Below are 26,335 nucleotides of genomic sequence, written 5' to 3' on the forward strand. Positions count from 1 at the left end.
CCACACAAGCAAAGGTCATCCACAAACAGGGAAAAGGAAATAGCTTTGCTTTTCATAGAAAGCTCCTTGGACTCCAAGAAAAATATTTTTCGTGAAAGATGGAGATGAAAAGAGGTGTGTTTCTTGTGTATGAAGAAAGAAGAGAGGCTGCCCTGTGGAAGAATAGTGCATTGAAGAGGTTAACACAGAGTGCAGTGATGTCTTCAGACTGACTTCCATCCACACTTTTTTGGAGTGACTGACCTCTCAGACTAACCTCTCTGGTGGGATGTGATGGGAACCAGTAGTGGAAAAGGCTTCATGAAACCAGGACATTTCCTCTGTTTGGGCTTTAATTATAAAAATATATAATTTCAATTATCAAGAGTATTATCTGACTTGACAGCCACAACAAAAAGAAAAGTCAGGTTAGAAGATACAATTTCAAACTCGATCCAAACAAAGTTTATTGAACGTTCCCAGACCTGATTAACTGCTGCTCCAACAAAATTTCTCAAGACCCTTTTTAACAATCCCTGGTCTGTACATTTCCAACTCACCATTAAAGTTGACTGAGCGAATGTAATGGAGCAGCTGACTCCCTTCCACTGGGTCCATCTTCTCACAGATGCCCATGGAGCCCGGACAGAGGTCCAGGTGCATGCTGTGTAAGGCATGGGCCATGGCATACACCGCGTCTATCACAAACTGTACTTTCCCTTCCTGCTCGTACTGAGATTCCTGTGCGATTCTCTCTTCCCCTGAAGAAGGGAGGAAGGGTGGGATACAATGGATAAAACCTGTGTAGCCTGTAAGTAAATCTGCTTATTTGAGATAAACCTTTGAAATATGTCAGAAATATCCTCTTTTCCTACCTGTACATTTTCTTCTACCAAGGTCGTACTTGATACCTGGTCGAGTGAGTTTACATTTGAAGTCGTCCTCCCAGTATTCTGCAAACCAGATGTTCCTTCTGTTGTTTTTCAGAGATCTCGAGGTGAAGTAGTTGTCGAACCCTGGGCAAAGGACCAACAGAGCATCACTATCACCTTATGTTTAAGACTTTCCCAGACTTTCCCATCCCCCACTAAAGTTACATTTATATTGAACACCAAAATACAATGTATCTCTGCAATATCTTTTTCATGTGTTTGCCTTACCATCGATGGAGGCCCTCTTGGGGAGGATGGTGACAGCCCCCTCAGCCACATCCTCCTGGTCCAGGATGGGGGAGCTCTTGGCCCCCCAGCTGTCAGAGCCCACAAACAGGAAGTGACCCGTCAGGTTAGCCCTCTTTGCTGCCTCCAAGACACGTCTGTGATAAGTGGTGATAATGGATTAGCACACTGGACCTTCATTAGCTTTGAGTCTATAGAAACTTGGTACTGTGGTGCTTAGAGAACAAGTAGCATGGTGGTTATGTGACAACAGTCCTAGGGAAAGGAACTAGTTTGCCACTAACCTGATGTCGTCCTCATTGGCAAAGATGATGACCCCGCGAGCATTAGAGGTCTCCATTAGTCTCTTGATGATCTTATCAAATCCACCTGGTTTCGGCTCTCGAGGGATTTTGATGGATTGGCCGATGCATAAACCTCCTGAATGAAGGGAGAAGAAAGACAAGACCCAAACCAAGGCTGCTCCTCCATTGGACGTCATGTCCTCCCCATATAGTACCATCAGTTCCAACACCATGTTGGCCATGGTTAGGCTACACCAGAACATTTGAATTCCCCACTAAATTCGGTACAAACCTGCCTCTCGTGAAATCTGGAGGAAGGCATCGACGCCGCTCTCACCGTAGTTTCCTTCTGAGGCCAGTGTAGATACATAGTTCCACCCCATAGCCTTGACGATGTCCACCATGGCCTGGGCCTGGTAGGAGTCAGGAGGGACCACGCGGGAGAAGAACTCATAACGACTTTTGTCACTCAGCTCTGGAGCCGTGGACGCATAACTAATCTGGGGGATCTGAAAGATACATACGTTACATGATGTTAACGGCTGCATGGTTTTAAGAAGAGACCGGAGACAGTCATTAGATTCAAAAGGAGGGTTAATGGACGTTGGACAGCTACTGAACCAGACACCATGTGTTATTATCAAATCAATCTTCGTCGGGATAAGTCAGACACAGTTAGTGAACTAACCACTTAATAATACCTTATGATGATACGTTGCCAGTAATTGAGAGTACTGAATAGTTCTCACATGTCCAGCCAATGTAATCCACTAGGACATGGCGACAATCATCCACTGTAATATTTCTAGAGCTTTACTACTGGTCTATGTCGGCCATAAAAACCAACGTCATGGTGAAATACAGATGGTAAATTTCACTGCTGTAAAAGCATTTGTTTGAAAAAAATTTATGGATTAGAGGATTAATTTACTGGTGTGCTACTTCCTTAATGACATAGTTTATGTGAGTGGGCTTGACTCTGATCCCACTAATGCCCGCCCATGGCTTGATGAGAGGTTCTTTAGAGGGAGTAGAGAAAGGTAGACAAACAAAGGGTTGTGAAGGGAGAAGAAGAGAAGAGGGAGAGAACCATTTCACAGATTATCTGGAAGGATTATATGGGTTTTAGTCTAATTACATTGAACACAGAGGGACAGAGACAGAGATCAAGAGACAAGGTTACCATATCTCAGCTGTAAGCCATACAATATATTTAATTCTGATGGTCACGTGCAACTTACATTTGCTGCTTTACTTAACTCTTTCTCTCTAGAACATTTATCTATTACTGTGATAGGTATGGCTCCTACTAGTTCATAATCTTCTGTCTGGGAGGGTGAAATTCGATACACCAAACATTGATGTGATCAATGATAACATCATTTTCAAATGTTTACATTCCATCACTAAGTCGCTCTGGATAAGAGCGTCTGCTAAATGACTTAAATGTAAATGTAAATCACTAATTCCTAAAGCAAAAAGGAAGCCTCCTTTAATCCAATATACAAGGATGGCATAATTTATCTTCAAAATCAAGTAATTATGGCTGTCAGACAGTCCATAAAAAAATTAATCTGTAGACTGTTATGCTATGTTGCAACCCTAACTGGTTCTTTGGCCCTGCTATGTACATTTCAGTGCCATGCGTGTTGAGTTCCATGACATATCCAAGGATCTCTGACCTCAACCCCATAGACAAACCTAACCTTTTTCTGACAGGAACATTTAGAGCATAATTATCTAGATTTCCATTCAAATGTTGTTGTAATCCTTATCATTGGCATAAAACACTCATAACTTAACTGACCTAGAGTAGCTGACATGTTATTTCAAGGTGTTATGACACATTCCTCTTCTGTGCAAACCATTTTCATTCAGAATATACTGAAATTACTGATGGCAAAGCATCAGTAGGCTAAGTATTGTTTCGTAAGTGCACTAGCACTTTCCATTTATAGAATCCTATAGAAGCTCTTACAATTCAATCTCAATGTGTGTGTAGTCACAATTCAAATGTCTGTGCTGAAATTCAATAAAATACCACAAAGAACATTTAGTTCAGATGTCATGTTAAAATATTATGTAATGTGACTAAAGAGAACAATCATTCAAATATCTGATATGGGCAGAAAGCTTAAATTCTTTTTAATCTGACTGCACTGTCCAATTTACAGTAGCTATTACAGTGAAAGAATACCATGCTATTATTTGAGGAGAGTGCACAATTATGAACTTGAAAATGTATATAATAAACCAATTCGGCACAGTTGGGCAGACTTGATGCAACATTTTGAACAGATATGCAATGGTTCATTGGATCAGTCTAAACTGCTGCCATCTAGTGGCCAAGTTCTAAATTGTGCCTGGGCCTTTCTCTTGCATTTCAAAGATGATAGTGCAAAAAAAGCATGTTTATTTCTTTGTATTATCTTTTACCAGATCGAATGTGTTATATTCTCCTACATTAATTTCCACAAGCATTTCCACACACTTCAAAGTGTTTCCTTTCAAATGGTATCATGAATATGCATATCTTTGCTTCAGGTCCTGAGCTACAGGCAGTTAGATTTGGGTATGTGATTTTAGACAAATTTGAAAAAAGGGTCAGATCTTAACGGAGTAACTGTGCATACTCTAAAAAAAGTGCCTACTGGGAAATGCCAAAATAAAGGAATCACTTGAGTAAATGAGGGATAGAAAGTATATCGAAACCACAGGTGTTTCCACACAAGTGTGGTTTCTGAGTTAATTCAGCAATGAATTCCATCATGTTTAGGGTAATGTAAAATAATAGAGTCAGCTAATACTCTGAGTTGGACGGAGACAGACTGTATAGAGCACCGAGATGGACAGTATAGCAAGCAACTGGACGGACCCGCCAGGAGGAACCCTCGAATGGATGTTGAACTGGATGCAGTTCAACAATTTAAACAATTGTTATTGTTTCAAACATTTGTTTTGGTTGTAGCAGTTGGGCTAGCTAGCATGCTAGCTAACAATCATACTGGTCTGGTTAGCTAGTTAGCTAATACACACTAGCTATCTAGCTAGCACAATACAGCACTAGCTAGTTGGGTTGGGCTAGCTAGCTAGTACACATTAGCTAGCACAATGCAACACTAGCTATTTGTCTAGCTGGCACAATACAACACTTGATATGTAGCTAGTACAACATTCGCTAGTACACATATGTGCTTGAGCCAGACCCTACTGAACCCAACTCTTGCTTGGCACTACTTGGTGGGCACGGAGTGTAGTTGATCGTCACTACACATTGCGACCCACATGCCGTGCACCCCTGATAGACCCTACTCATCTAGCCTAGTTATTTGGATTCCAGTCTGTCCATGTAGCCAGTTGGCTCTTTGCTATGTGAAAATGTGTTATTTGTTCTAATGTCTCCAATTCATAAATGTTCAATGTCAAAACATAATTTGATAAACCACCAACGAGGCATTTTACCATTCAATTCAGCATGTATTTTTTCAATATTAGTGTACGAGATAACTTTACAGTGATCACAACTTTAGTTGGGTGATTCTGCAACTATGGACACTTCTACAGTGGGGCAAAAAAGTTTTTAGTCAGCCACCAATTGTGCAAGTTCTCCCACTTAAAAAGATGAGAGAGGCCTGTAATTTTCATCATAGGTACACTTCAACTATGACAGACAAAATGAGAAAAAAAATCCAGAAAATCACATTGTAGGATTTTTAATGAATTTATTTGCAGATTATGGTGGAAAATAAGTTTTTTTTCCCCACTGTATGTCCTCTGGGTAAATGTTGAGGATTTTATTTCACAACATTCTTTTCTTCATACACAGTACCAGTCAAAAGTTTGGACACACCTGCTCATTCAAGGGTTTTTCATTATTTTTCCTGTTTTCAACATCGCAGATTAATTGTGAAGACATCAAAACCATGAAATAACACATATGGAATCATGTAGTAACCAAAAAAGTGTTAAGTAAGTCAATATATATTTTAGATTCTTCAAAGTAGCCACCCTTTGCTTTGATGACAGCTTTGCACACTCTTGGCATTCTCTCAACCAGCTTGAAGGAGTTCCCACATATGCTGAGCACTTGTTGGCTGCTTTTCCTTCACTTTGCGGTCCAACTCATCCCTAACCATCTTAATTGGATTGAGGTCAGGTGATTGTGGAGGCCAGGTCATCTGATGCAGCACTCCATCGCTCTCCTTATTGGTCAAATAGCCCTTACACAGCCTGGAGGTGTGTTTTGGTCATTGTCCTGTTGAAAAACAAATGACAGTCTCACTAAGAGCAAACCAGATGGGATGGCATATCGCTGCAGAATTCTGTGGTAGCCATGCTGGTTAAGTGTGCCTTGAATTCTAAATCAATCACAACAGTGTCACCAGCAAAAGCACCCCCACACAATCAAACCTCGTCCTCCATGCTTCACGGTGGGAACCACGCATGCAGAGATCATCTGTTCACCTACTCTGTCTTTCACAAAGACATGGCGGTTGGAACCAAAAATATCCAATTTGGAGACCAAAGGACAGATTTCCACCAGTTCATTGCTTGTGTTTCTTGGCCAAGCAAGTTTCTTATTTTATTGGTGTCCTTTAGCTGTTTTTTTGCAGCAACGAAGGCCTGATTCACGCATTCTCCTCTGAACAGTTGAAGTTGAGATGTGTCTGTTACTTGAACTCTGTGAAGCATTTTCTTTGCAATTTCTGAGGCTGGTAACTCTAATGAACTTATCCTCTGCAGCAAAGGTCTTCCTTTCCTGTGGCAGGTCTTCCTTTCCTGTGTCGGTCCTCATGAGCGTCAGCTTCATCATAGTGCTTGATGGGTTTTGCGACTGCACTTAAAGAAACTTTCAAAGTTCTTGACATTTTCCATATTGACTGACCTTCATGTCTTAAAGTAATGGACTGTGGTTTCTCTTTGCTTATTTGAGCTGTTCTTGCCATAATATGGACATGGTCTTTTACCAAATAGGGCTATCTTCTGTATACCAACCCTACCTTGTCACAACACAACTGATTGGCTCAAACCCATTGAGGAAGAAAGAAATCCCACAAATTAACTTTTAACAAGGCACCCCTGTCAATTGAAATGCATTCCAGTTGACTACCTCATGAAGCTGATTGACAGAATGCCAAGAGTGTGTAAATCTGTCATCAAGGCAAAGGGTGGCTACTTTGAAGAATCTAAAATATACAGTATAATGACTTATTTAACCGTTTTTTGGTTACTACATGATTACATATTGTAACGGCTCTCGTGGGTTGAAAGAAGGAGACCAAGGTGCAGCGTTGTAGGCGTTCATGATTTGTAATAAACTGAACACCGCAACAAAATAACAAAGCAGAAAAACGAAAGCGCACAGTTCTGTCAGGCAACAAAACAGCTAAACAGAAAATAACTCCCCACAAAACCCAAATGGAAAATCACAACTTATATACAACGATAGACAGCTGCCTCTGATTGGGAACCACACTAGGCAAAAACAACAAAGAAATAGAAAACATAGATACTCCCACCCGAGTCACACCCTGACCTAACCAAATATGTGTTATTTCATGGTTGTGATGTCTTCACAATTATTCTACAATGTAGAAAATAGTAAAAAAATTAAGAAAATCCCTTGAATGAGTACGTGTGTCCAAACTTTTGACTGGTACTGTATATGTTAAGTTCACACAACACTACCCCAGACTTTTTTTAACACCTTTCTATCAAGTATTTTAGCTACTTTTCAGATACATTTTATACCTACATTTCACTGTTTTGCTCTTGTCCCTGACCCAGACATTTGAGCTTCTACTATGTTTTTCTATGAGAAGACATTAATAATTACACATTATATATTGTTATCTACTATAGAAAGAGTCAATGGCATAAAATCTATATCAATTATTTTTGAGTATGCCCTTTATATATTTTTTCACACAAAATATACCTGTCCTTTGGTAGTGGTGTCATTTCCACCACTGAGGACAAATAACTAATTGATAAACTTTTTTCAAGAGAATGTTACCATGGAAACTTAATGTGACACTGAAGCAGATGGCTGCAGCGGACATTTGTTCCAGAAGTTTGCTTGTGTAGAGAATTTTCTTTTTGTCAGACATTTCTTAACAGGCTATAATTTCTTTAATTTGTGGTAGAATTTTGTATATTTTAATGTATTTATTGTAAACTAGTTGTAATACTAGCCAAAGCATATTAAACAGTCTGTCATTTTTCTCCAAAAACTGTATTAAGCATAATTTCACCACAGTCATTTCCGTTACAAACTTAACTGTGTTGGAAATGATAGCACGTGGTGCAAATGATCCATTATGTTTTTTTACTTTAGGTTTATTTAATCATGTTTTAAATTAATTAGAAGATGCCACATAAAACAGCACAGACATAGAAACAAAATAAAAAAGGATCCTGTACGATACCAGGAACATCTGCAAACAGACAGGGAGAGATACTGGAAGAAAAAAGAGAAGGGAGAAGTGAAATCTATCTCTGAATTTACAAAGCGAGAACAAAGAAGCAAGCGAAGAATACAGAAATGCAACCAATGGAATAGAAGACAGGCTTTAAAGATAAAAGTTGCAATGGAGACCTACCTATCAGGCAACACACCACCTCAGTCACCAGATGACTTGCAGCCAGAGGTCAACATAACTGCCCCTAACTTACCTACCCCGATGCATGCCCTGATACCCCTTCCTCATTGTCTGCAAGAGGAATGAAAAGTTGAATACTCGCAGGAAGGTAAAAGGTTGGAAGAGGTCGCTCAAAAACATACAGAGATCTTTGCATGACAAATGTCAAACTTCATAATGCTTTACAGGAAAGCTGAGAAATACAAAAAAGGTATTCCCCAAAGACAAAGACAAAACAGCAAATGAAGGGAACTCTGAATGACTTGAAAAGGATTTAATTGTTTCAAGATTCCATCATTGCCGAGTTAAAGCAAAAGTATCAAAACATGTTCAGTGCCAAGGACAAACAAGTGGCTTCAAAAATGCTCAGAGGCTACATCCTGAGAAGGTATGGCCTGGTCAAAGCCACAAACAGAGAATGAGGGAAAAGGGAAACAGGCCAACAAGTCTTCAATACTCCATTAAAAACAGATTTATTACAGCCACAGGAGACAAAATCACTAGATTCTATGAACGTGATGACAACAGAGCAACAACCGGGAAAAAGGACACACTAACGAGGAACAAGAAGAAAAATATATGCTTCTTGAATGATACAATTCAGAACCTTTATCATAAGTTTAAGAGGGAATATTCAGAGATTAAAATGTCCTACTATGAATTCTTCAAAAGAAGAATTTGGGTTGTCAAGCCAACAGTCCAGGATAGGGACACATGCCTCTGCAAAATCCACGTCAACCTCCAGTTCATGGTGGACAAACGACAGTATCACAATGTGATCAGCTGCAACAACATTGAGAACCTTATTGACTCTTTCTGCTATGAGGACCTAAAGAAAGAGTGCATGTACACAGAGTGCTCCCTTTGCCAAGCAAAAGAGCTTAAACATCTGACTTTGATGCTGGTGAGCAGACATGCTGGTTTAGGTGGAAAAACAAAGCTGAAGAGACAGAGAGAAGACAAACAAAGAGGGAACCATGGAGAAGTTCACGGTACATTTGACACTAAAATAAAATGTGTGCAGCACAGTACAGACTCTACTGGAGGACTTCTCCAAAGGAATGAAAGAGAACTTTGGGAAACACGTGTACAATATTCGACATCAATAAAGACAGTACTGTGCAGCTGTCTTCATCGACCTTGCCAAGGCTTTCGACTCTGTCAATCACCATATTCTTATCGGCAGACTCAGTAGCCTCGGTTTTTCTGATGACTGCCTTGCCTGGTTCACCAACTACTTTGCAGACAGAGTTCAGTGTGTCAAATCGGAGGGCATGCTGTCCGGTCCTCTGGCAGTCTCTATGGGGGTGCCACTGGGTTCAATTCTCGGGCCGACTCTTTTCTCTGTATATATCAATGATGTTGCTCTTGCTGCGGGCGATTCCCTGATCCACCTCTACGCAGACGACACCATTCTGTATACTTCCGGCCCGTCCTTGGACACTGTGCTATCTAACCTCCAAATGAGCTTCAATGCCATACAACACTCCTTCCGTGGCCTCCGACTGCTCTTAAACGCTAGTAAAACCAAATGCATGCTTTTCAACCGTTCGCTGCCTGCACCCGCACGCCCGACTAGCATCACCACCCTGGATGGTTCCGACCTTGAATATGTGGACATCTATAAGTACCTAGGTGTCTGGCTAGACTGTAAACTCTCCTTCCAGACTCATATCAAACATCTCCAATCGAAAATCAAATCTAGAGTCGGCTTTCTATTCCGCAACAAAGCCTCCTTCACTCACGCCGCCAAACTTACCCTAGTAAAACTGACTATCCTACCGATCCTCGACTTCGGCGATGTTATCTACAAAATAGCTTCCAACACTCTACTCAGCAAACTGGATGCAGTTTATCACAGTGCCATCCGTTTTGTCACTAAAGCACCTTATACCACCCACCACTGCGACCTGTATGCTCTAGTCGGCTGGCCCTCGCTACATATTCTTCGCCAGACCCACTGGCTCCAGGTCATCTACAAGTCCATGCTAGGTAAAGCTCCGCCTTATCTCAGTTCACTGGTCACGATGGCAACACCCACCCGTAGCACGCGCTCCAGCAGGCGTATCTCACTGATCATCCCTAAAGCCAACACCTCATTTGGCCGCCTTTCGTTCCAGTTCTCTGCTGCCTGTGACTGGAACGAATTGCAAAAATCGCTGAAGTTTATCTCCCTCACCAACTTCAAACATCTGCTATCTGAGCAGCTAACCGATCGCTGCAGCTGTACATAGTCTATCAGTAAATAGCCCACCCATTTTTACCTACCTCATCCCATACTGTTTTTATTTATTTACTTTTCTGCTCTTTTGCACACCAATATCTCTTCCTGTACATGACCATCTGATCATTTATCACTGTAAAATTGTAATTATTCGCCTACCTCCTCATGCCTTTTGTACACAATGTATATAGACTCTTTTTTTCTATTTTCTACTGTGTTATTGACTTGTTAATTGTTTACTCCATGTGTAACTCTGTGTTGTCTGTTCACACTGCTATGCTTTATCTTGGCCAGGTCGCAGTTGCAAATGAGAACTTGTTCTCAACTAGCCTACCTGGTTAAATAAAGGTGAAATAAAAATTTAAAAAATCATTGTGCATATTGACTTTGCAGAGAACCACTTCTGTAAATACACCAGTGAAATCCAGGCAGTTCACGTTGGTGATTCTCACAAGCAGGTGACCCTCCACACCTGTGTTGGATATACCACAAACCATACAGTTTCACTTTGCTCACTGAGCTCTGCTATGCAGCATGACCCCTCAGCTATCTGGACCCATCACTTAGAAACACTGGCCTACTTCCTTGAGCTCTGCCCATCGGCTACTTTTGGAATCTTACTTTGTCTTATATTAATTCAATGTTTAACAATGGTTGTTGTTCAAAATGTTTGCAATAAAATATTGTTTTCATATGTTTTGTTTTAACATACTGTAGATGTCATTTCCACCACACCCATATTTTCTGGGTAAATTAGTATAGTATATATCATTTACATTGGTTGGTTTGATTTAGATAGGTGGTTGATATCATAATCTCACAAAAAGTTTGGGTGGAAATATTTTATTTTTCAGGATAAATAAACCTTTTCACCTGTCTCAAAGGCAAATTTATTGAATTATTAGTATTAGGAAAACCTTAAACGTCACTTAAAATAATATTCAATACAAGTTCATGTACAAATGTATAAGAAATGTGTTCTAAATAAATGGTATGATATTTCATTTTCAACTAAAATGGATTTTTAATGACGTGATGGAATTGACATTTGTCCATGGCTGGGGAAAATGACAAAAATATATAAATTCCTGAATAGTACGATCGTAGCCATTATCAGATATTGTTTCTAGACAAATCAAAGACAATCATAATACTGGTAAAATGGTGTTTCAATAAGTTTCAATTTCTGAAATCTTGCAGGGCCAAAGTGCCCGAAGTTGCAGAATCACCCAGTTACCATGTTGATCATTTTACATTTGTCTAACTATTGTTGCCAACTTTTAGGTAGACCCACAACATGTTGATGCTCTCATTATCACTGTGTTTACACATACTGCTTTATTATGTTACTATTTTGCATGGGTGAGCCTGGTGGATGCCACACCACTAACTCAAGCTGAACGGAAAGAGGTGGCTGCAGCTTTGGACCATGTTGTGTCTAGGACTGTCTCCACACTGACAGAAAAACACACGTACTGCTGTGAAGAAGCTTGCCAGACCCAAATGCTTCAAATGACACAATTACATAAGGGGCTGTCTGTTTGACAATGTGTTTATCAAAAGGAAACCACCAGAACAATCCCTCACAAGGTCGACTAAAAATTGTGAAAAAAGTACATTTATTGAAACTGTTTTATCATAAACTAATGATTCATTAATTACATGTTGCCTACATGTTGTGTTACCCTTTCCTGATTCCATTTAATAAATCCTGACTGATGTCTCTAGGTTAGTATTATATGGCACTTGTAGCTGAATGTATTGCTAATACCGCCCCAAAAACATCGCCATTCCCATGCTGTTTCATTCTGTGTATCTCATTAATCATTTACATAAACATCTGTGTGAGCTATGTTGTATTGTTATTCCTGTGTTGACAGTTGGTCAAAATGGCAAGAATTACAAATATATTTATACATTTTCTTTCATTGATTTTGATCTCAGTGCCAGTTCCAACATCATAAATTGTGTACTCTGCCAGGTCTGAACTATATGTTCTCTGTGGTATTTTATTGAATTTGGCCAGTTCATTAAGTACACCGTCCCTGTGACTTGCTATATAAAGCAGGCAGACGGGCATCGATGCATTCCATTACTGTTCGATTGAATGGTCAAAACGAGTGACCTAAGAGACTTTGTGCATGATATGATCATTGGTGCCAGGCGTGCCGGTTCCAGTATCTCAGAAACGGACGGTGTCTTGGGTTTACCAAGAATGTGGCGACAAACAAAAAACATCCAGTCAGCGGCAGTCCTTTGGGAAAAAACAGCTTGCGGGTGAGAGAGGTCGAAGTAGAATGGCAAGAATCGTGCAAGCCAACAGGCGGGCCACAAACATGCAAATAACGATGCAGTACAACAGTGGTCTGCAGAACGGCATTTCGGAAAGAACAACTTCTTGGTCCTTGTCATGGTTGGGCTATTGCAGCAGAAGACCACACTGGGTTCCACTCCTATCAGCTAAAATCAAGAAGAAGTAGCTCCAGTGGGCACGCGATCACCAACACTGGACAATTGAGGAGTGGAAAAACATTGCCTGGTCCAACGAATCCCGGTTCCTGTTGTGTCATGCTGATGACAGAGTCAGGATTTGGTATAAGCAGTATGAGTCCATGGCCCCATCCTGCCTGGTGTCAACGGGACAGGCTATTCAGGCTGTTCTGAATTCAGGCTGTTCTGGAGGTCTGACCCGCTACTAGATGGGTGTGGCCAATAAACTGTCAAGTGAATGTATATATTTAGCTGTAGAGGGATAAGTGTGTTGACTACCGATGCCACCCCAGGTTTAAACGAGAGCATGTAGAGCTCTGCCTAGTAATACAGTACAATACAGTTTCTTAGATCTGATGGGAACTCCCACTGTTTCACCCAGGGAAGAGGCTAAGACTGAAATAACTTTCTGGAATTTGTTTATTTTAATGTTACTTTTAAAGGTAGAGTCAGCGATATGACATTGATGCAGACGTAAATGCGTCCTTTCTGGTCCAAGGCAACCTAATATACTGTAAATTGGGCTAACATGAGCAAAAGAGTTGGGTTAACAGGATCACATTGTGTTTATGAACAGTGAGCCTCAAAAGTACTGGGACAATGACACATTTGTTTGTTGTTTTTGGTCTGTACCCCAGTACATTGGATTAGAATTTATATGATGACTATGAGGTTAAAGTTCAGACTGTCAGCTTTAATTTGAGGGTATTTTCATCCATATCGGGTGACACCTGTTCTGCCAGTCACATTCTGTTAAAGGTCCCTAAAGCACACACATCCTTGGGTCACTTGTCTTTTCAGATCGCTGCAGCTAGTGACTGGAACAAGCTGCAACAAATACTCAAACTGGAAAGTTTTATCTCAATCTCTTCATTCAGACTCAATCGTGGACACTCTTATTGACAGTTGTGGCTTTGCATGATGTATTGTTGTCTCTACCTTCTTTCCCTTTGTGCTGTCGTCTGTGCCCAATAATGTTTTTAGCGTGGTTTGTGTTGCTACCATGTTGTGCTGCTGCCATGTTGTGTTGCTATCATGTTGTTGTCATGTTGTGTTGCTACCATGCTGTGTTGTCATGTGTTGCTGCCATGCTATGTTGTTGTCTTAGGTCTCTCTTTATGTAGTGTTGTGTTGTCTCTCTTGTCATGTAGTGAGTCATATTTTTTATTTAATTTATTTTTATTTTGAATCGGAGCCCACAACTCCACAAGAGGCCTTTTGCCTTTTGGTAGGCAGTCATTGTAAATAAGAATCAGTTCTTAACTGACTCGCCTAGTTAAATCAAGGTTAAATAAAAATGTACAATTAACAGACATCTCAATATCAACTGTTCAGAGGAGACTGTGTGAATCAGGCCTTCATGATCGAATTGCTGCAAAGAACCCACTACTAAAGGAAAACAATAAATAAAATAAAATAAATTGTATTGGTCACATACACATGATTAGCAGATGTTATTGCGAGTGTAGGGAAATCCTTGTGCTTCTAGTTCCAACAATGCAGCAATATCTAACGAGTAATCTAACAATTCCACAACAACAACCTAATGCACACAAATCTCAGTAAAGGGATGGAATAAGAATATGTACATATAAATATATGGATGGGCCATGACTGACCGGCATAGACAAGATGCAACAGCTGGTATAAAATCAGTAGAAACATCTGGGATGAGTAGTGGAAGATATGTAAACATTATTAAAGTGACATTAATAAAGTGACGGGTGATCCATTTGTTAGAGTGGCCAATGATTTCAAGTCTGTATGTAGGCAGCAGCCTTTCTGTGTTAGTGATGGCTGTTAACAGTCTGATGGTCATGAGATAGAAACTATTTTTCATTCTCTCGGTCCCAGCTTTGTTGCACCTGCACTGACCTCGCCTTCTGGTTGGTAACGGAGTGAACAGGCAGTGGCTCGGGTGGATGATGTCCTTGATGATCTTTTTGACCTTCCTGTGACATTGGGTGCTGTAGGTGTCTTGGAGGGCAGGTAGTTTGCCCCCAGTGATGCGTTGGGCAGACCTGCACCACCCTCTGGAGAGCCCTGTTGGTTGTGGGCGGTGCAGTTGCCATACCAGGCGATGATACAGCCCGACAGGATGCTCTCAATTGTGCTTCTGTAGAAGTTTGTGAGGGTTTTAGGTGACAAGCCAAATTTCTTCAGCCTCCTGAGGTTGAAGGGGACAGCAGTGGAGAAACTTGAAACTTTCCACCTTCTCCACTGCTGTCCCATCGATGTGGATAGGGGGGTGCTCCCTCTGCTGTTCCTGAAGTCCACGATCATCTCCTTCCTTTGTTGACGTTGAGTGAGAGGTTGTTTTCCTGACACCACACTCCGAGTTCCCTCACCTCCTACCTATAGGCTGTCTCATCGTTGTTGGTGATCAAGCCTACTACTGTTGTGTTGTCTGCAAACTTGATGATCGAGTTGAATGGCCACGCAGTCACAGGTGAACAGGGAGTACAGGAGGGGTCTGAGAACGCACCCATGTGGGGCCCCAGTGTTGGATCAGCGAAGTGGAGATGTTGTTTCCTACCTTCCCCACTTGGGGGTGGCCCATCAGGAAGTCCAGGACCAAATCGCACAGGGCGGGGTTGGGACCCAGGGCCTCAAGATTAATGATGACCTTGGAGGGTACTATAGTGTTGAATGCTGAGCTGTAGTCAATGAACAGCATTCTTACATAGATATTCCTCTTGTCTAGATGGGATAGGGTAGTGTGCAGTGTGATGGCGATTGCATCGTCTTTGGACCTATTGGGGTGGTATGCAAATTGCAGTGGGTCTAGGGTGACAGGTAAGAGGTGATATGATCCTTGAATAGTCTCTCAAGGCACTTCATGATGACAGTCCAGTTACCTTTGCCTTCTTGGGTACATGAACAATGGTGGCCATCTTGAAGCATATGGGGACAGCAGACTGGGATAGGGAGAGATTGAATATGTCCATAAACACACCAGTGAGCTGGTCTGCGCATTCTCTGAGGACGAGGCTAGGAATGCCATCTGGGCCGCAGCCTTGCGAGGGTTAACACATTTAAATGTCTTACTCACGTTGGCCATGGAGAAGGAGAGGGGGAGTGCACAGTCCTTGATAGCGGGCCACGTCAGTGGCATTGTATTATCCTCAAGGCAGGCAAAGAAGGTGTTTAGTTTTGCTAGAAGCAAGATGTCGGTGTCCGTGACGTGGTGGTTTTCTTTTTGCAGTCCGTGATTGCCTGTAGACCCTGCCACATAGGTCTCGTGTCTGAGTCGTTGAATTGCGACTCCACTTTGTCCCTATTCTGACTTTTCGCTTGTTTGATTGCCTTGTGGAGGGATTAACTATACTGTTTGTATTCTGACATATTCCCGGTTATCTTTCTATGGTTTAACGTGGTTGGACACGCTTTCAGTTTTGCGTGAATGCCGCCATCTAGCCACGGTTTCTGGTTAGGGTAGGTTTTAATAGTCACAGAGGAAACAACATCTCCTATGCACTTCCTTATAATCTCCCTCACTGAATCAGCGTATAAACCTATATTATTTTCTGAGGCTATCTGGAACATGTCCCAGTCTGCGTGATCAAAACAATCTTGAAATGTGGATTCCGATTGGTCAGACCAGCGTTGAATGGTCCTAGTCGCGGGTACATCCTGTTTGAGTTTCTGCCTATAGGAGGCGAGAAGCAAAATGGAGTCGTGGTCGGATTTGGCGAACGGAGGGCAAGGGAGGGCCTTGTATGCATCGTGGAAGTTAGAGTAGCAGTGATCCAGTGTTTTGCCAGCCCGGGTACTACAATCGATATGCTGATAGAATTTAGGTAAGCTTGTTCTCAAATTTGCTTTGTTAAAATCCCCAGCTACAATAAAAGCAACCTCCGGATATATGGTTTCCAGTTTGCATAGAGTCCAGTTGAGTTCCTTGAGGGCCGTCGTGGTGTCTGCTTGGGAGGGGATATACACCGCAGTGACAATAACCGATGAGAATTCTCTTGGGAGATAATACGGACGGCATTTGATTGTGAGGAATTCTAGGTCCAGTAAACAGAACGATTTGAGTTCCTGTACTGTATGTTGTTACAATTACACCATGAGTTGTTAATCATGAAACATACACCCCCACCCCTGATGTTTATTCCTCTCGTCGCGACGCACAAAGAATCCCGGTGGCTGTACCGATTCCGACAGCATGTCCCCAAAGAGCCATGTTTCCATGAAACAGAGTATGTTACAGTCCCGGATGTCTCTCTGGAAAGCAACCCTAGCCCTAATTTAGTCTAACTTGTTATCAAGAATCTGAACATTAGGGAGTTAGATACTCGGAAGCGGTAGGTGGTGTGCGCACCTCCGAAGTCTGACTAGAAGGCCGCTCCGTCTACGTCTCCTGCGGCGACGTTGTTTTGGGTCAGCCTCTGGAAACATTTTGAATGCCTTAGGTGGTTTGAACAAAAGATCCGCTTCAGGAAAGTCATATTGCTGGTCGTAGTGCTGGTAAGTTGATGTTGCTCTGATATCCAATAGTTCTTCCCGGCTATATGTAATAATACTTCAGATTGTCTGGGCTAACAATGAAGAAATAATAAATAAAAAAACAAAATACTGCATAGTTTCCTAAGGACTTGAAGTGAGGTGACCCTCTCTGTCGGCGCCATCTTGCTAAGAAGAAGAGATTTGCTTGGTCCAAGAAAAACGAGCAATGGACATTAGACTGGTGGAAATGTGAGATTTTTGATTCCAACCGCTGTGTGTTTGTGAGACGCAGAGTAGATGAATGGATGATCTCCGCATGTGTGGTTCCCACCATGAAGCATGGAGGGGGAGGTGTGGTGGTGCTGGAGTGCTTTGCTGGTGACACTGTCAGTGATTTATTTAGAATAAAGGCCCACTTAACCAGCATGGACCCCACAGCATTCTGCAGTGATACGCCATCCCATCTGGTTTGCGCTTAGTGAGACTATCATTTGTTTTTCAACAGGACAATGACCCAAAACACACCTCCAGGCTGTGAAAGGGCTATTTGACAAATAAGGATAGTGATGGAGCGCGCATCAGATGACCTGGCCTCCAAAATCCCCCGACCTCAACCCAATTGAGATGGTTTGGGATGAGTTAGACCGCAGAGTGAAGGAAAAGTAACCAACGAGTGCAAAGCATATGTGGGAACTCCTTCAAGACTGTTGGAAAAGCATTCCAGGTGAAGCTGGTTGAGAGAATGCCAAGAGTGTGCAAAGCTTTCATCAAGGCAAAGGGTGGCTACTTTGAAGAATCTAAAATTCTTCAAACTCTTCAAAGTACAGTGAGTACAGGAGGGAACTGAGCATGCACCCCTGAGGGGCACCAGTGTTAAGGATCAGCATGGCGGATGTGAATTTACCTACCCTTACCACCTGGGGGCAGCCCATCCAGGATCCAGTTGCAGAGGGAGGTGGTTAGTCCCAGGGTCCTTAGCTTAGTGATGAGCTTTGAGGGCACTATGGTGCTGAATGCTGAGCTGTAGTCAATGAATAGCATTCTCACATAGGTGTTCCTTTTGTCCAGGTGTGAAAGGGCAGTGTGGAGTGTGGTGGTGTGCAAATTGGAGTGGGTTTAGGGTTTCTGGGATAATGGTGTTGATTTGAGCCATGCCCAGCTTTTCATAGCACTTCATGGCTACAGATATGAGTGCTACGGGTCGGGAGTCATTTAGGCAGGTTACTTTAGTATTCTTGGGCACAGCGACTATGGTGGTCTGCTTGAAACATGTTGATATTACTGACTCAGACAGGGAAAGGTTGAAAATGTCAGAGAAGACACTTTCCAGTTGGTCAGTGCATGCTCATAGTACACGTCCTGGTAATTCGTCTGGCCCTGCGGCCTTGTGAATGTTGACCTGTTTAAAGGTCTCACTCACATTGGCTGTGGAGAGAGTGATCAGACAGTCGTCCAGAACAGCTGGTGCTCTCATGCATGTTTCAGCGTTACTTGCCTCGAAGCAAACATAAAAGTAATTTCGCTCGTCTGGTAGGCTCCTGTCACTGGGCAGTGCTTCTGTGCTTCCCTTTGTAGTCTGTAATTGTTTGTAAACCCTGAAACCTCTGACGAGCATCGGAGCTGGTGTAGTATGACAGTGCAGACTGAGATGGCAGCATAGCGACTAGCTCTTAGAAAACTTTGCAGTATTTTTATTTTTTTTGTACTATTTTTTACATTATTAGCTCAGGAAATGTTTTGTGTCTTTATGTACAGTTGGGAAGAACTATTGGATATTAGAGCGGCGGTAACTCACCAGAACTACCAGCATTATGTCCAGGAAGACAACTTCCATGGAGAAGATTCTTTGTTTACTCTCCCCAGAGCAATTTAACTTATTCCAGAGGCCAACCCAAAACATCACTGGCAGTGGAGAGGCACTCAAGGCGGTCTACTGGTACACGCATACCACCCATCGCTTCCGAGTATATTACTCGCCAATGTTCAGTCTTTGGATAACGAAGTTGATGAGCTTAGAGCAAGGATTTCTTCCAGAGAGACATCGGGGCCTGTAACATACTTTGTGTCGGAGTCGGTAAAGCCAGCAGGATTCTCAGTACATCGCTCAGACAGGAATAAATATTTATCCGGGAAGCAGAAGGGTGGGCGGGTGTGTTTCATGATTAACGACTCATGGTGTAATTCTAGGAACATACAGGAACAAGTCATTTTGTCCACCCGACCTAGAATATCGCACAATTAAATGCCGACCTTATTATCTCCCAAGAGAATTCTCCCCCATCATCGCCACGGCCGTTTACATCGTACCTCAAGCCGAAACTTTGATGGCCCTCAAAGAACTTCCCTGGACTTTATGCAAAATGGAACCCACATATCCTGAGGCTCAATTTATTGTAGCAGGGGATTTTAACAAAGCAAATCTGAGGACTAGGCTGCCGAAGCTCTATCAAAATTTTGACTGTCTTTCTCGCGCTACTAAGACTCTCGACCATTGCTATTCAAACTTCCGGAATGCTTACAAGGCCCACCCACGCACTCCCTTTGGAAAATCTGACCACGACTCCATCTTGCTCCTCCCGTTCTATAGACAGTAACTTACAGGAAGTGCCCGTGCTTCGTACTATTCAACCCTGGCCTGAACAATCGGAATCCACTCTTCAGGATTGTTTTGATCACGTGGACTGGGATATGTCCAAGGTAGCTTGCGAAAATCATCTAGACGCATACACAGATACGGTGACTGAGTTCATAAGAAAGTGTATAGGAGATGTAGTACCCACTGTGACCATTAAAACCTACCCTAACCAGAAACCGTGGATAGATGGTAACATTCATGCGAATCTGAAAGCGCGAACCACCACATTTAACCATGTCAAGGTGACTGGTAATATGGCAGAATATAACAGTATAGTTATTCACTACGCAAGGTAATCAAACAAGCTAAACGTCAGTATAGAGATAAAATGGAGTCGCAATTCAACGACTCAGACACGAGACCTATGAGGCAGGGACTACAGACAATCACGGACTACAAAAGCAAAATCAGCCACATCGCAGAGACCAACGTCTTGCTTCCGGACAGGCTAAACACATTCTTCGCACACTTTGAGGATAACACAGTGCCTTCGACGCGGCCCACTACCAAGGACTGTGGGCTCTCTATTACTGGTAACATTTGAAAGGAAACACTTTGAAGTTTATGGACATGTGAATGGAATGTAGTAGAATATAACACAATCGATCTGGTAAAAGATCAAATGAATAAAAAACCAACCGTTCTTTTGTATTTTTTTTGTATTTCATCTTTGAAATGCAAGAGAAAGGACATAATGTATTATTCCAGCCCAGGTGCAATTTAGATTTTGGCCACTAGATGGCATCAGTGTATGTGCAAAGTTTTAGACTGATCCAATGAACCATTGCATTTATGTTCAAAAAAATGTAAGACTGCCCAAATGTGCCTAATTTGATTATTAATAACTTTTCATGTTCAAAATTGTGCACTCTCCTCAAACAATAGCATGGTATTCTTTCACTGTAATAGCTACTGTAAATTGGACAGTGCAGTTATATTAACAATAATTTAAGCTTTCTGCCAATATTAGATATGTCTATGTCCTGGGAAATGTTCTTGTTACTTACAACCACATGCTAATCATATTAGCCTATGTTAGCTCAACCGTCCCATGGAAAGGACACCAATCCAGAAGAAGATTTATTAACCCTTGCAAGGCTGCCGGCCTTGACAGTATCCCTAGCCGCGTCCTCAGAGCATGAGCAGACCAGCTGGTTTGTGGGTTTACGGGCATATTCAATCTCTCCCTATCCCAATCTGCTGTCCCCACATGCTTCAATATGGCCACCATGTGCCCAAGAAGGCAAAGGTGAATTAACTTAATGACTATCGCCCCGTAGCACTCACCTCTGTCATCATGAAGTGCTTTGAGAGACTAGTCAAGGATCATATCACCTCTACTTTACCTGCCACCCGAGACTCACTTCAATTTGCTTACTGCCCCAATAGATCCACAGACTATCCAATCTCTGTCACTCTGCACACTGCCCTATCCCACCTGGACAAGAGGAATACCTACGTAAGAATGCTGTTTATTGGCTATAGCTCAGCGTTCAACACCATAGTACCCTCCAAGCTCATCATTAAGAGGCCCTGTGTCTGAACCCCATCCTGTGCAACAGGGTCCTGGAGTTCCTGACGGGCCACCGACAGGTGGTGAAGGTAGGAAACATCACCTCCACTCCGCTGATCCTCAACACTGGGGCCCCTCAAAGGTGCGTGCTTAGCCCCCTCCTGTACTCCCTGTTCACCCATGACTGCGTGGCCAAGCACGCCTCCATCTCAATCATCAAGTCTGCAGACGACACAACAGTAGTAGGCTTGATTACCAACAATGACAAGACAGCCTACAGGGAGGAGGTGAGGGCTCTGGGAGTGTGGTGCCAGGAAAACACCCTCTCACTCAATGTCAACAAAACAAAGGAGATAATAGTGGACTTCGGGAAACAGCAGAGGGTGCCCCCCCTATCTATATCTACGGGACCGCAGTGGAGAAGGTGAAAAGCTTCAGGTTCCTTGGCGTACACATCACTGACAAACTGAAATGGACCACCCACACAGACAGTGGCGAGGTCAGTACAGGTGCATCAAAGCTGTGACCGAGAGACTGAAAAACAGCTTCTATCTCAAGGCCATCAGACTCTTAAACAGCCATCACTAGCACATTAGAGGCTGCTGCCTATAGGCATAGACTAGGAATCACTGGCCACTTTAAGGAATGGAACACTAGTCACTTTAATACCGTTTACATATCTTGCATTACTCATCTCATATGTATATACTGCTGTTTTCTATACTATTCTACTGTATCTTAGTCTATTCCGCTCTGACATCGCTCATCCATATGTATATAGTCTTAATTCATTCCTACTTAGATTTGTGTGAATTGAGTATATGTTGTGTAATTTGTTAGATATTACTTGTTAGATATTACTGCACTGTCGGAGCTAGAAGCACAAGCATTTCGCTACACCCACAATAACATCTGCTAATCACGTGTATGTGACCAATAAAATTTGATTTGATGATTCGAACTTAGTCCTGCTGTCACGCCCTGACCTTAGAGAGACTTTTTATTTCTCTCTTTGGGTAGGTCAGGGTGTGATTTGGGTGGGCATTATAGTTTTCTATTTCTTTGTTGGCCAGGTATGGTTCCCAATCAGAGGCAGCAGTCTGTCGTTGTGCAGTCTGTCGTTGTCTCTGATTGGGAATCATACTTAGGCAGCCTGTTTTCCACCCTATTTTGTTGGATCTTGTTTTAGTACAGTTATTGTGTAGCCTGCAGAACGTTATGTTCATTTATCTATTTTTTTTTTTTTTTTTTGGTGTTCATAAAAATAAAGAAATATGTACGCTGACCACGCTGCGCCTTGGTCTCATTCCAACAACGGACGTAACAGCTGTATTGACACATTGCCTGTTTGACGGTTTGTCGGAGGGCATAGCGGGATTTCTTATAAGCTTCCGTGTTAGAGTCCCGCTCCTTGAAAGCGACAGCTCTACCCTTTTAGCTCAGTGCCTGTGATCTATGGCTTCTGGTTGGGGTATGTACGTACAGTCACTGTGGGGACGACATCATCGATCCACTTATTGATGGAGCCAGTGACTGATGTGATGTGCTCCTCAATGCCATTGGAAGAATCCCGGAACATATTCTAGTCTGTGCTAGCAAAACAGTCCTGTAGCTTAGCATCTGCTTTATCTGACCCTTTTTTATTGACAGAGTCACTGGTGCTTCCTGCTATAATTTTAGCTTGTAAGCAGGAATCAGGAGAAAATAATTATGGTCAGATTTGCCAAATGGAGGGCGAGGGAGAGCTTTGTACGCGTCTCTGTGTGTGGAGTAAAGGTGGTCTAGAGTTTTTTTTCCTTCAGGTTGCACATTTAACATGCTGATAGAAATTAGGTAAAACAGATTAAAGTTTCCCTGCATTAAAGTCCCCAGCCACTAGGAACGCTGCCTCTGGATGAGTATTTTCCTGTTTGGTTATAGTGGTATACAGCTCATTGAGTGCGGTCTTAGTGAAAGCATCGGTCTGTGGTGGTGGTATGTAGACAGCTACGAAAAATACAGATAGTGTGGTCTACAGCTTATCATGAGATACTCTACCTCAGGCGAGCAAAACCTTGAGACTTCCTTAGATATCGTGCACCAGCTGTTGTTTACAAATATACATAGACCACACCCCTTGTCTTACCAGAGGCTGCTGTTCTATCCTGCCAATGCAGTGTATAACCTACCAGCTGTATGTTAATCATGTCGTTGTTCAGCCATGACTTGGTGAAACATAAGATATTACAGTTTTTTATGACCCGTTGGTAGGATATATGTGCCTTTAGCTCATCCAATTTAGTATCCAGCGATTGTGCGTTGGCAGTAGTACGGATGGCAAGGGCAGATTAGCCACTCAATCTCTTTCTGCGATATCTTTTCCGTCTCTTTCTCCTGCGAATAACGGGGATGAGGGTCTGTTCGAGTGTCTGGAGTAAATCCCTCTCGTTCGACTCATTAAAAATAAATTATTTGTCCAGTTCAAAGTGAGAAATAGCTGTTCTGATTTCCAGAAGCTCTTTTTGGTCATAGACGGTAGCAGCAACATTATGTACAAAATAAGTTACAAAAAATGTGAAAAAAACTAACAAAATTGCACGGTTGGTTAAGAGCCCATGAAACGGCAGCCATCCTCTCCGGCTCCATCTTACTTGCGCCAATTGTGTACAGATCCTTGCAACATGGGGCCATACATTATCATGATGAAACATGAGGTGATGGCGGGACGACAATGGGTCTCAGGATCTCGTCACAGTATCTCTGTGCATTCAAATTGCCATTAATAAAATGCAATTGTGTTTGTTGTCTGTAGCTTATGCCTGCCCATACCACAACCCAATCCACCACCATGGGGCACTCTGTTCACAACGTTGACATCAGCAAACCTCTCGCCCAAACGACACCACACATTCTGTCAGCCATCTGCCCAGTACAGTTGAAACCGGGATACATCCGAGAAGAGCCTACTTCTCCAGGGCATCGAAGGTGAGCATTTGCCCACTGAAGTCGGTTATGATATCAAACTGCAGTCAGGTAAAGACCCTGGTGACAATGACAAGCACGCAGATGAGCTTTCCTGAGACGTTTTTTGACAGTTTGTTGTGCAAACCCACAGTTTCTTCAGCTGTCCAGGTGGCTGGTCTCAGATGATCCCACAGGTGAAGAAGCTGAATGTGGATGTCCTGGGCTGGCATAGTTACACGTGGTCTGCTGTTGTGAGACCGGTTGGACGTACTACCAAATTCTCTAAGACGACTTTGGAGGTGGCTTATGATAGAGAAATGAACATGCAATTATCTGGCAACAGCTATGGTTGACAGTCAGTATGCCAATTGCACGCTCCCTCAAAACTTGAGACATCTGTGGCATTGTGTTGTGTGACAAAATTGCACATAATAGAGTGGCTTTTATTGTCCCCAGCTCAAGGTGCACCTGTGTAATGATCATGCTTCAGCTTCTTGATATGCCATACCTGCCAGGTGGATGGATTATCTTGGTAAAGGAGAAATGGTCACTAACAGGGATGTAAACAAATTTGTGTACAACGTTTTAAAGAAATTAGCTTTTTGTGTGTATGAAAAATGTCTGGGTTCTTTTATTTCAGATCATGAAACACGGGACCAACACTTTACATGTTGAATTTATATTTTTGTTCAGTGTATGTGAAAATATGTGAAAATGTTTGCTATTGGACTGAATGTAAATATATACTTTTACATAATCTATACAGCTAAAAACAACAATGGCATTGACATTGAGGTTAAGAACGTGTACTATATCAATTTACCTAATTTTGCTAACCGTTACTCTGGACAAAAACATCAGTATTGTTTAATGCTTTAAATATAAAAACTAAATCTTAAAATTACAGCACAATGAGCAAACTCTGAAATTTCTATTAATCTTAATTAATCACAGCAAATCCTACGATTAACTTGATTGCATGTGAAAATCCATGTGGAACTTCACATGTCCTAAAACCACGTGTCTGACTCATGTGAAAGATATAACAATATATTGTGGGTTTTTTTACGTGTCATTTATCACTTGTGTCCGAAAGCCACATATTATTTTTTTTCCACAATATTGTTTTAGCACATTTGGTTCTTTGGAAGATATGGGAACATATGTTTTTGGTTTCACATTGGTTGGGGGAACAAAATCATACGTTTCCTGCAAACACATTTCTTTTTTATTGTGAAACAGCATAATTGAGATTCACACCTATAATCTTCTGGTCTCTATCTGTGGAATTAGACCACTGCACCACCAGAATAGAGCTACCATGCCATGTTTTCTTAAGTGTGCAAAGCTGTTTATTTTAGTTGTTTCAAATTAGAGGATAGACAGAGTTTTGTTGATGCTGAGAAAGGAATGTATATATTTTTATATAACATTCTTAGAACGTTCTCTGAACGTAATTAAAGTTTTATTGTGTTTTTTTATGGATAGTTTTCTTAACGTTCTCTGAACAATTTGAGAACATGACTTTAAAATAGAACAATGAAGAAACCTGTAGGGAACGTTATGCTGAAGTACTGAAATTCCCACAGAAGAACATTATTTCTTAACATTCTTGGAACAATGAGAACATGACTTTAAATAGAATCATGAGGAAACGTTATGCTGAAGTACTGAAATTCTGAAGTACTGTTGTTTCTTAATGTTTCTTAATGTTTTTTCTTAATGTTCTCTAAACTACAGGACCAGTCAAAAGTTTGGACACCCCTACTCATCCAAGTGTTTTTTTTTTTTTACTATTTTCTACATTGTTGAATAATAGTAAAGACATAAAAACTATGAAATAACACATATGGAATCATGTAGTATCCAAAAAAGTTTTAAACAATTAAAAATATATTTTATATTTGAGATTCTTCAAAGTAGCCACCCTTTGCCATGATGACAGCATTGAGGTGCAGTTAATTGCCGATTTCTGAGGCTGGTAAATCTAATGAACTCT

At 41.9% G+C, this 26,335-nt stretch overlaps 1 protein-coding gene across 1 annotated transcript in view; it reads right to left on the reverse strand.

The window, feature by feature from the left end:
• The window catches only part of LOC115137322 (metabotropic glutamate receptor 6-like), a 38,269-nt gene that overhangs the window by 7,650 nt on the left and 4,284 nt on the right, over positions 1–26,335 (reverse strand). Inside the window, exons 3-7 of the mRNA XM_029673596.2 lie at positions 1,734–1,950; positions 1,442–1,577; positions 1,140–1,294; positions 855–995; positions 540–740 (exon numbers count right to left, since the gene is read on the reverse strand). Coding sequence (XP_029529456.1) covers positions 540–740; positions 855–995; positions 1,140–1,294; positions 1,442–1,577; positions 1,734–1,950 — 850 coding nt within the window. The remainder of the gene's footprint in view (positions 1–539; positions 741–854; positions 996–1,139; positions 1,295–1,441; positions 1,578–1,733; positions 1,951–26,335) is intronic.

The sequence above is a fragment of the Oncorhynchus nerka genome, linkage group LG2 (assembly GCF_034236695.1).
Source record: "Oncorhynchus nerka isolate Pitt River linkage group LG2, Oner_Uvic_2.0, whole genome shotgun sequence".
Taxonomy (NCBI): Eukaryota; Metazoa; Chordata; class Actinopteri; order Salmoniformes; family Salmonidae; genus Oncorhynchus; species Oncorhynchus nerka.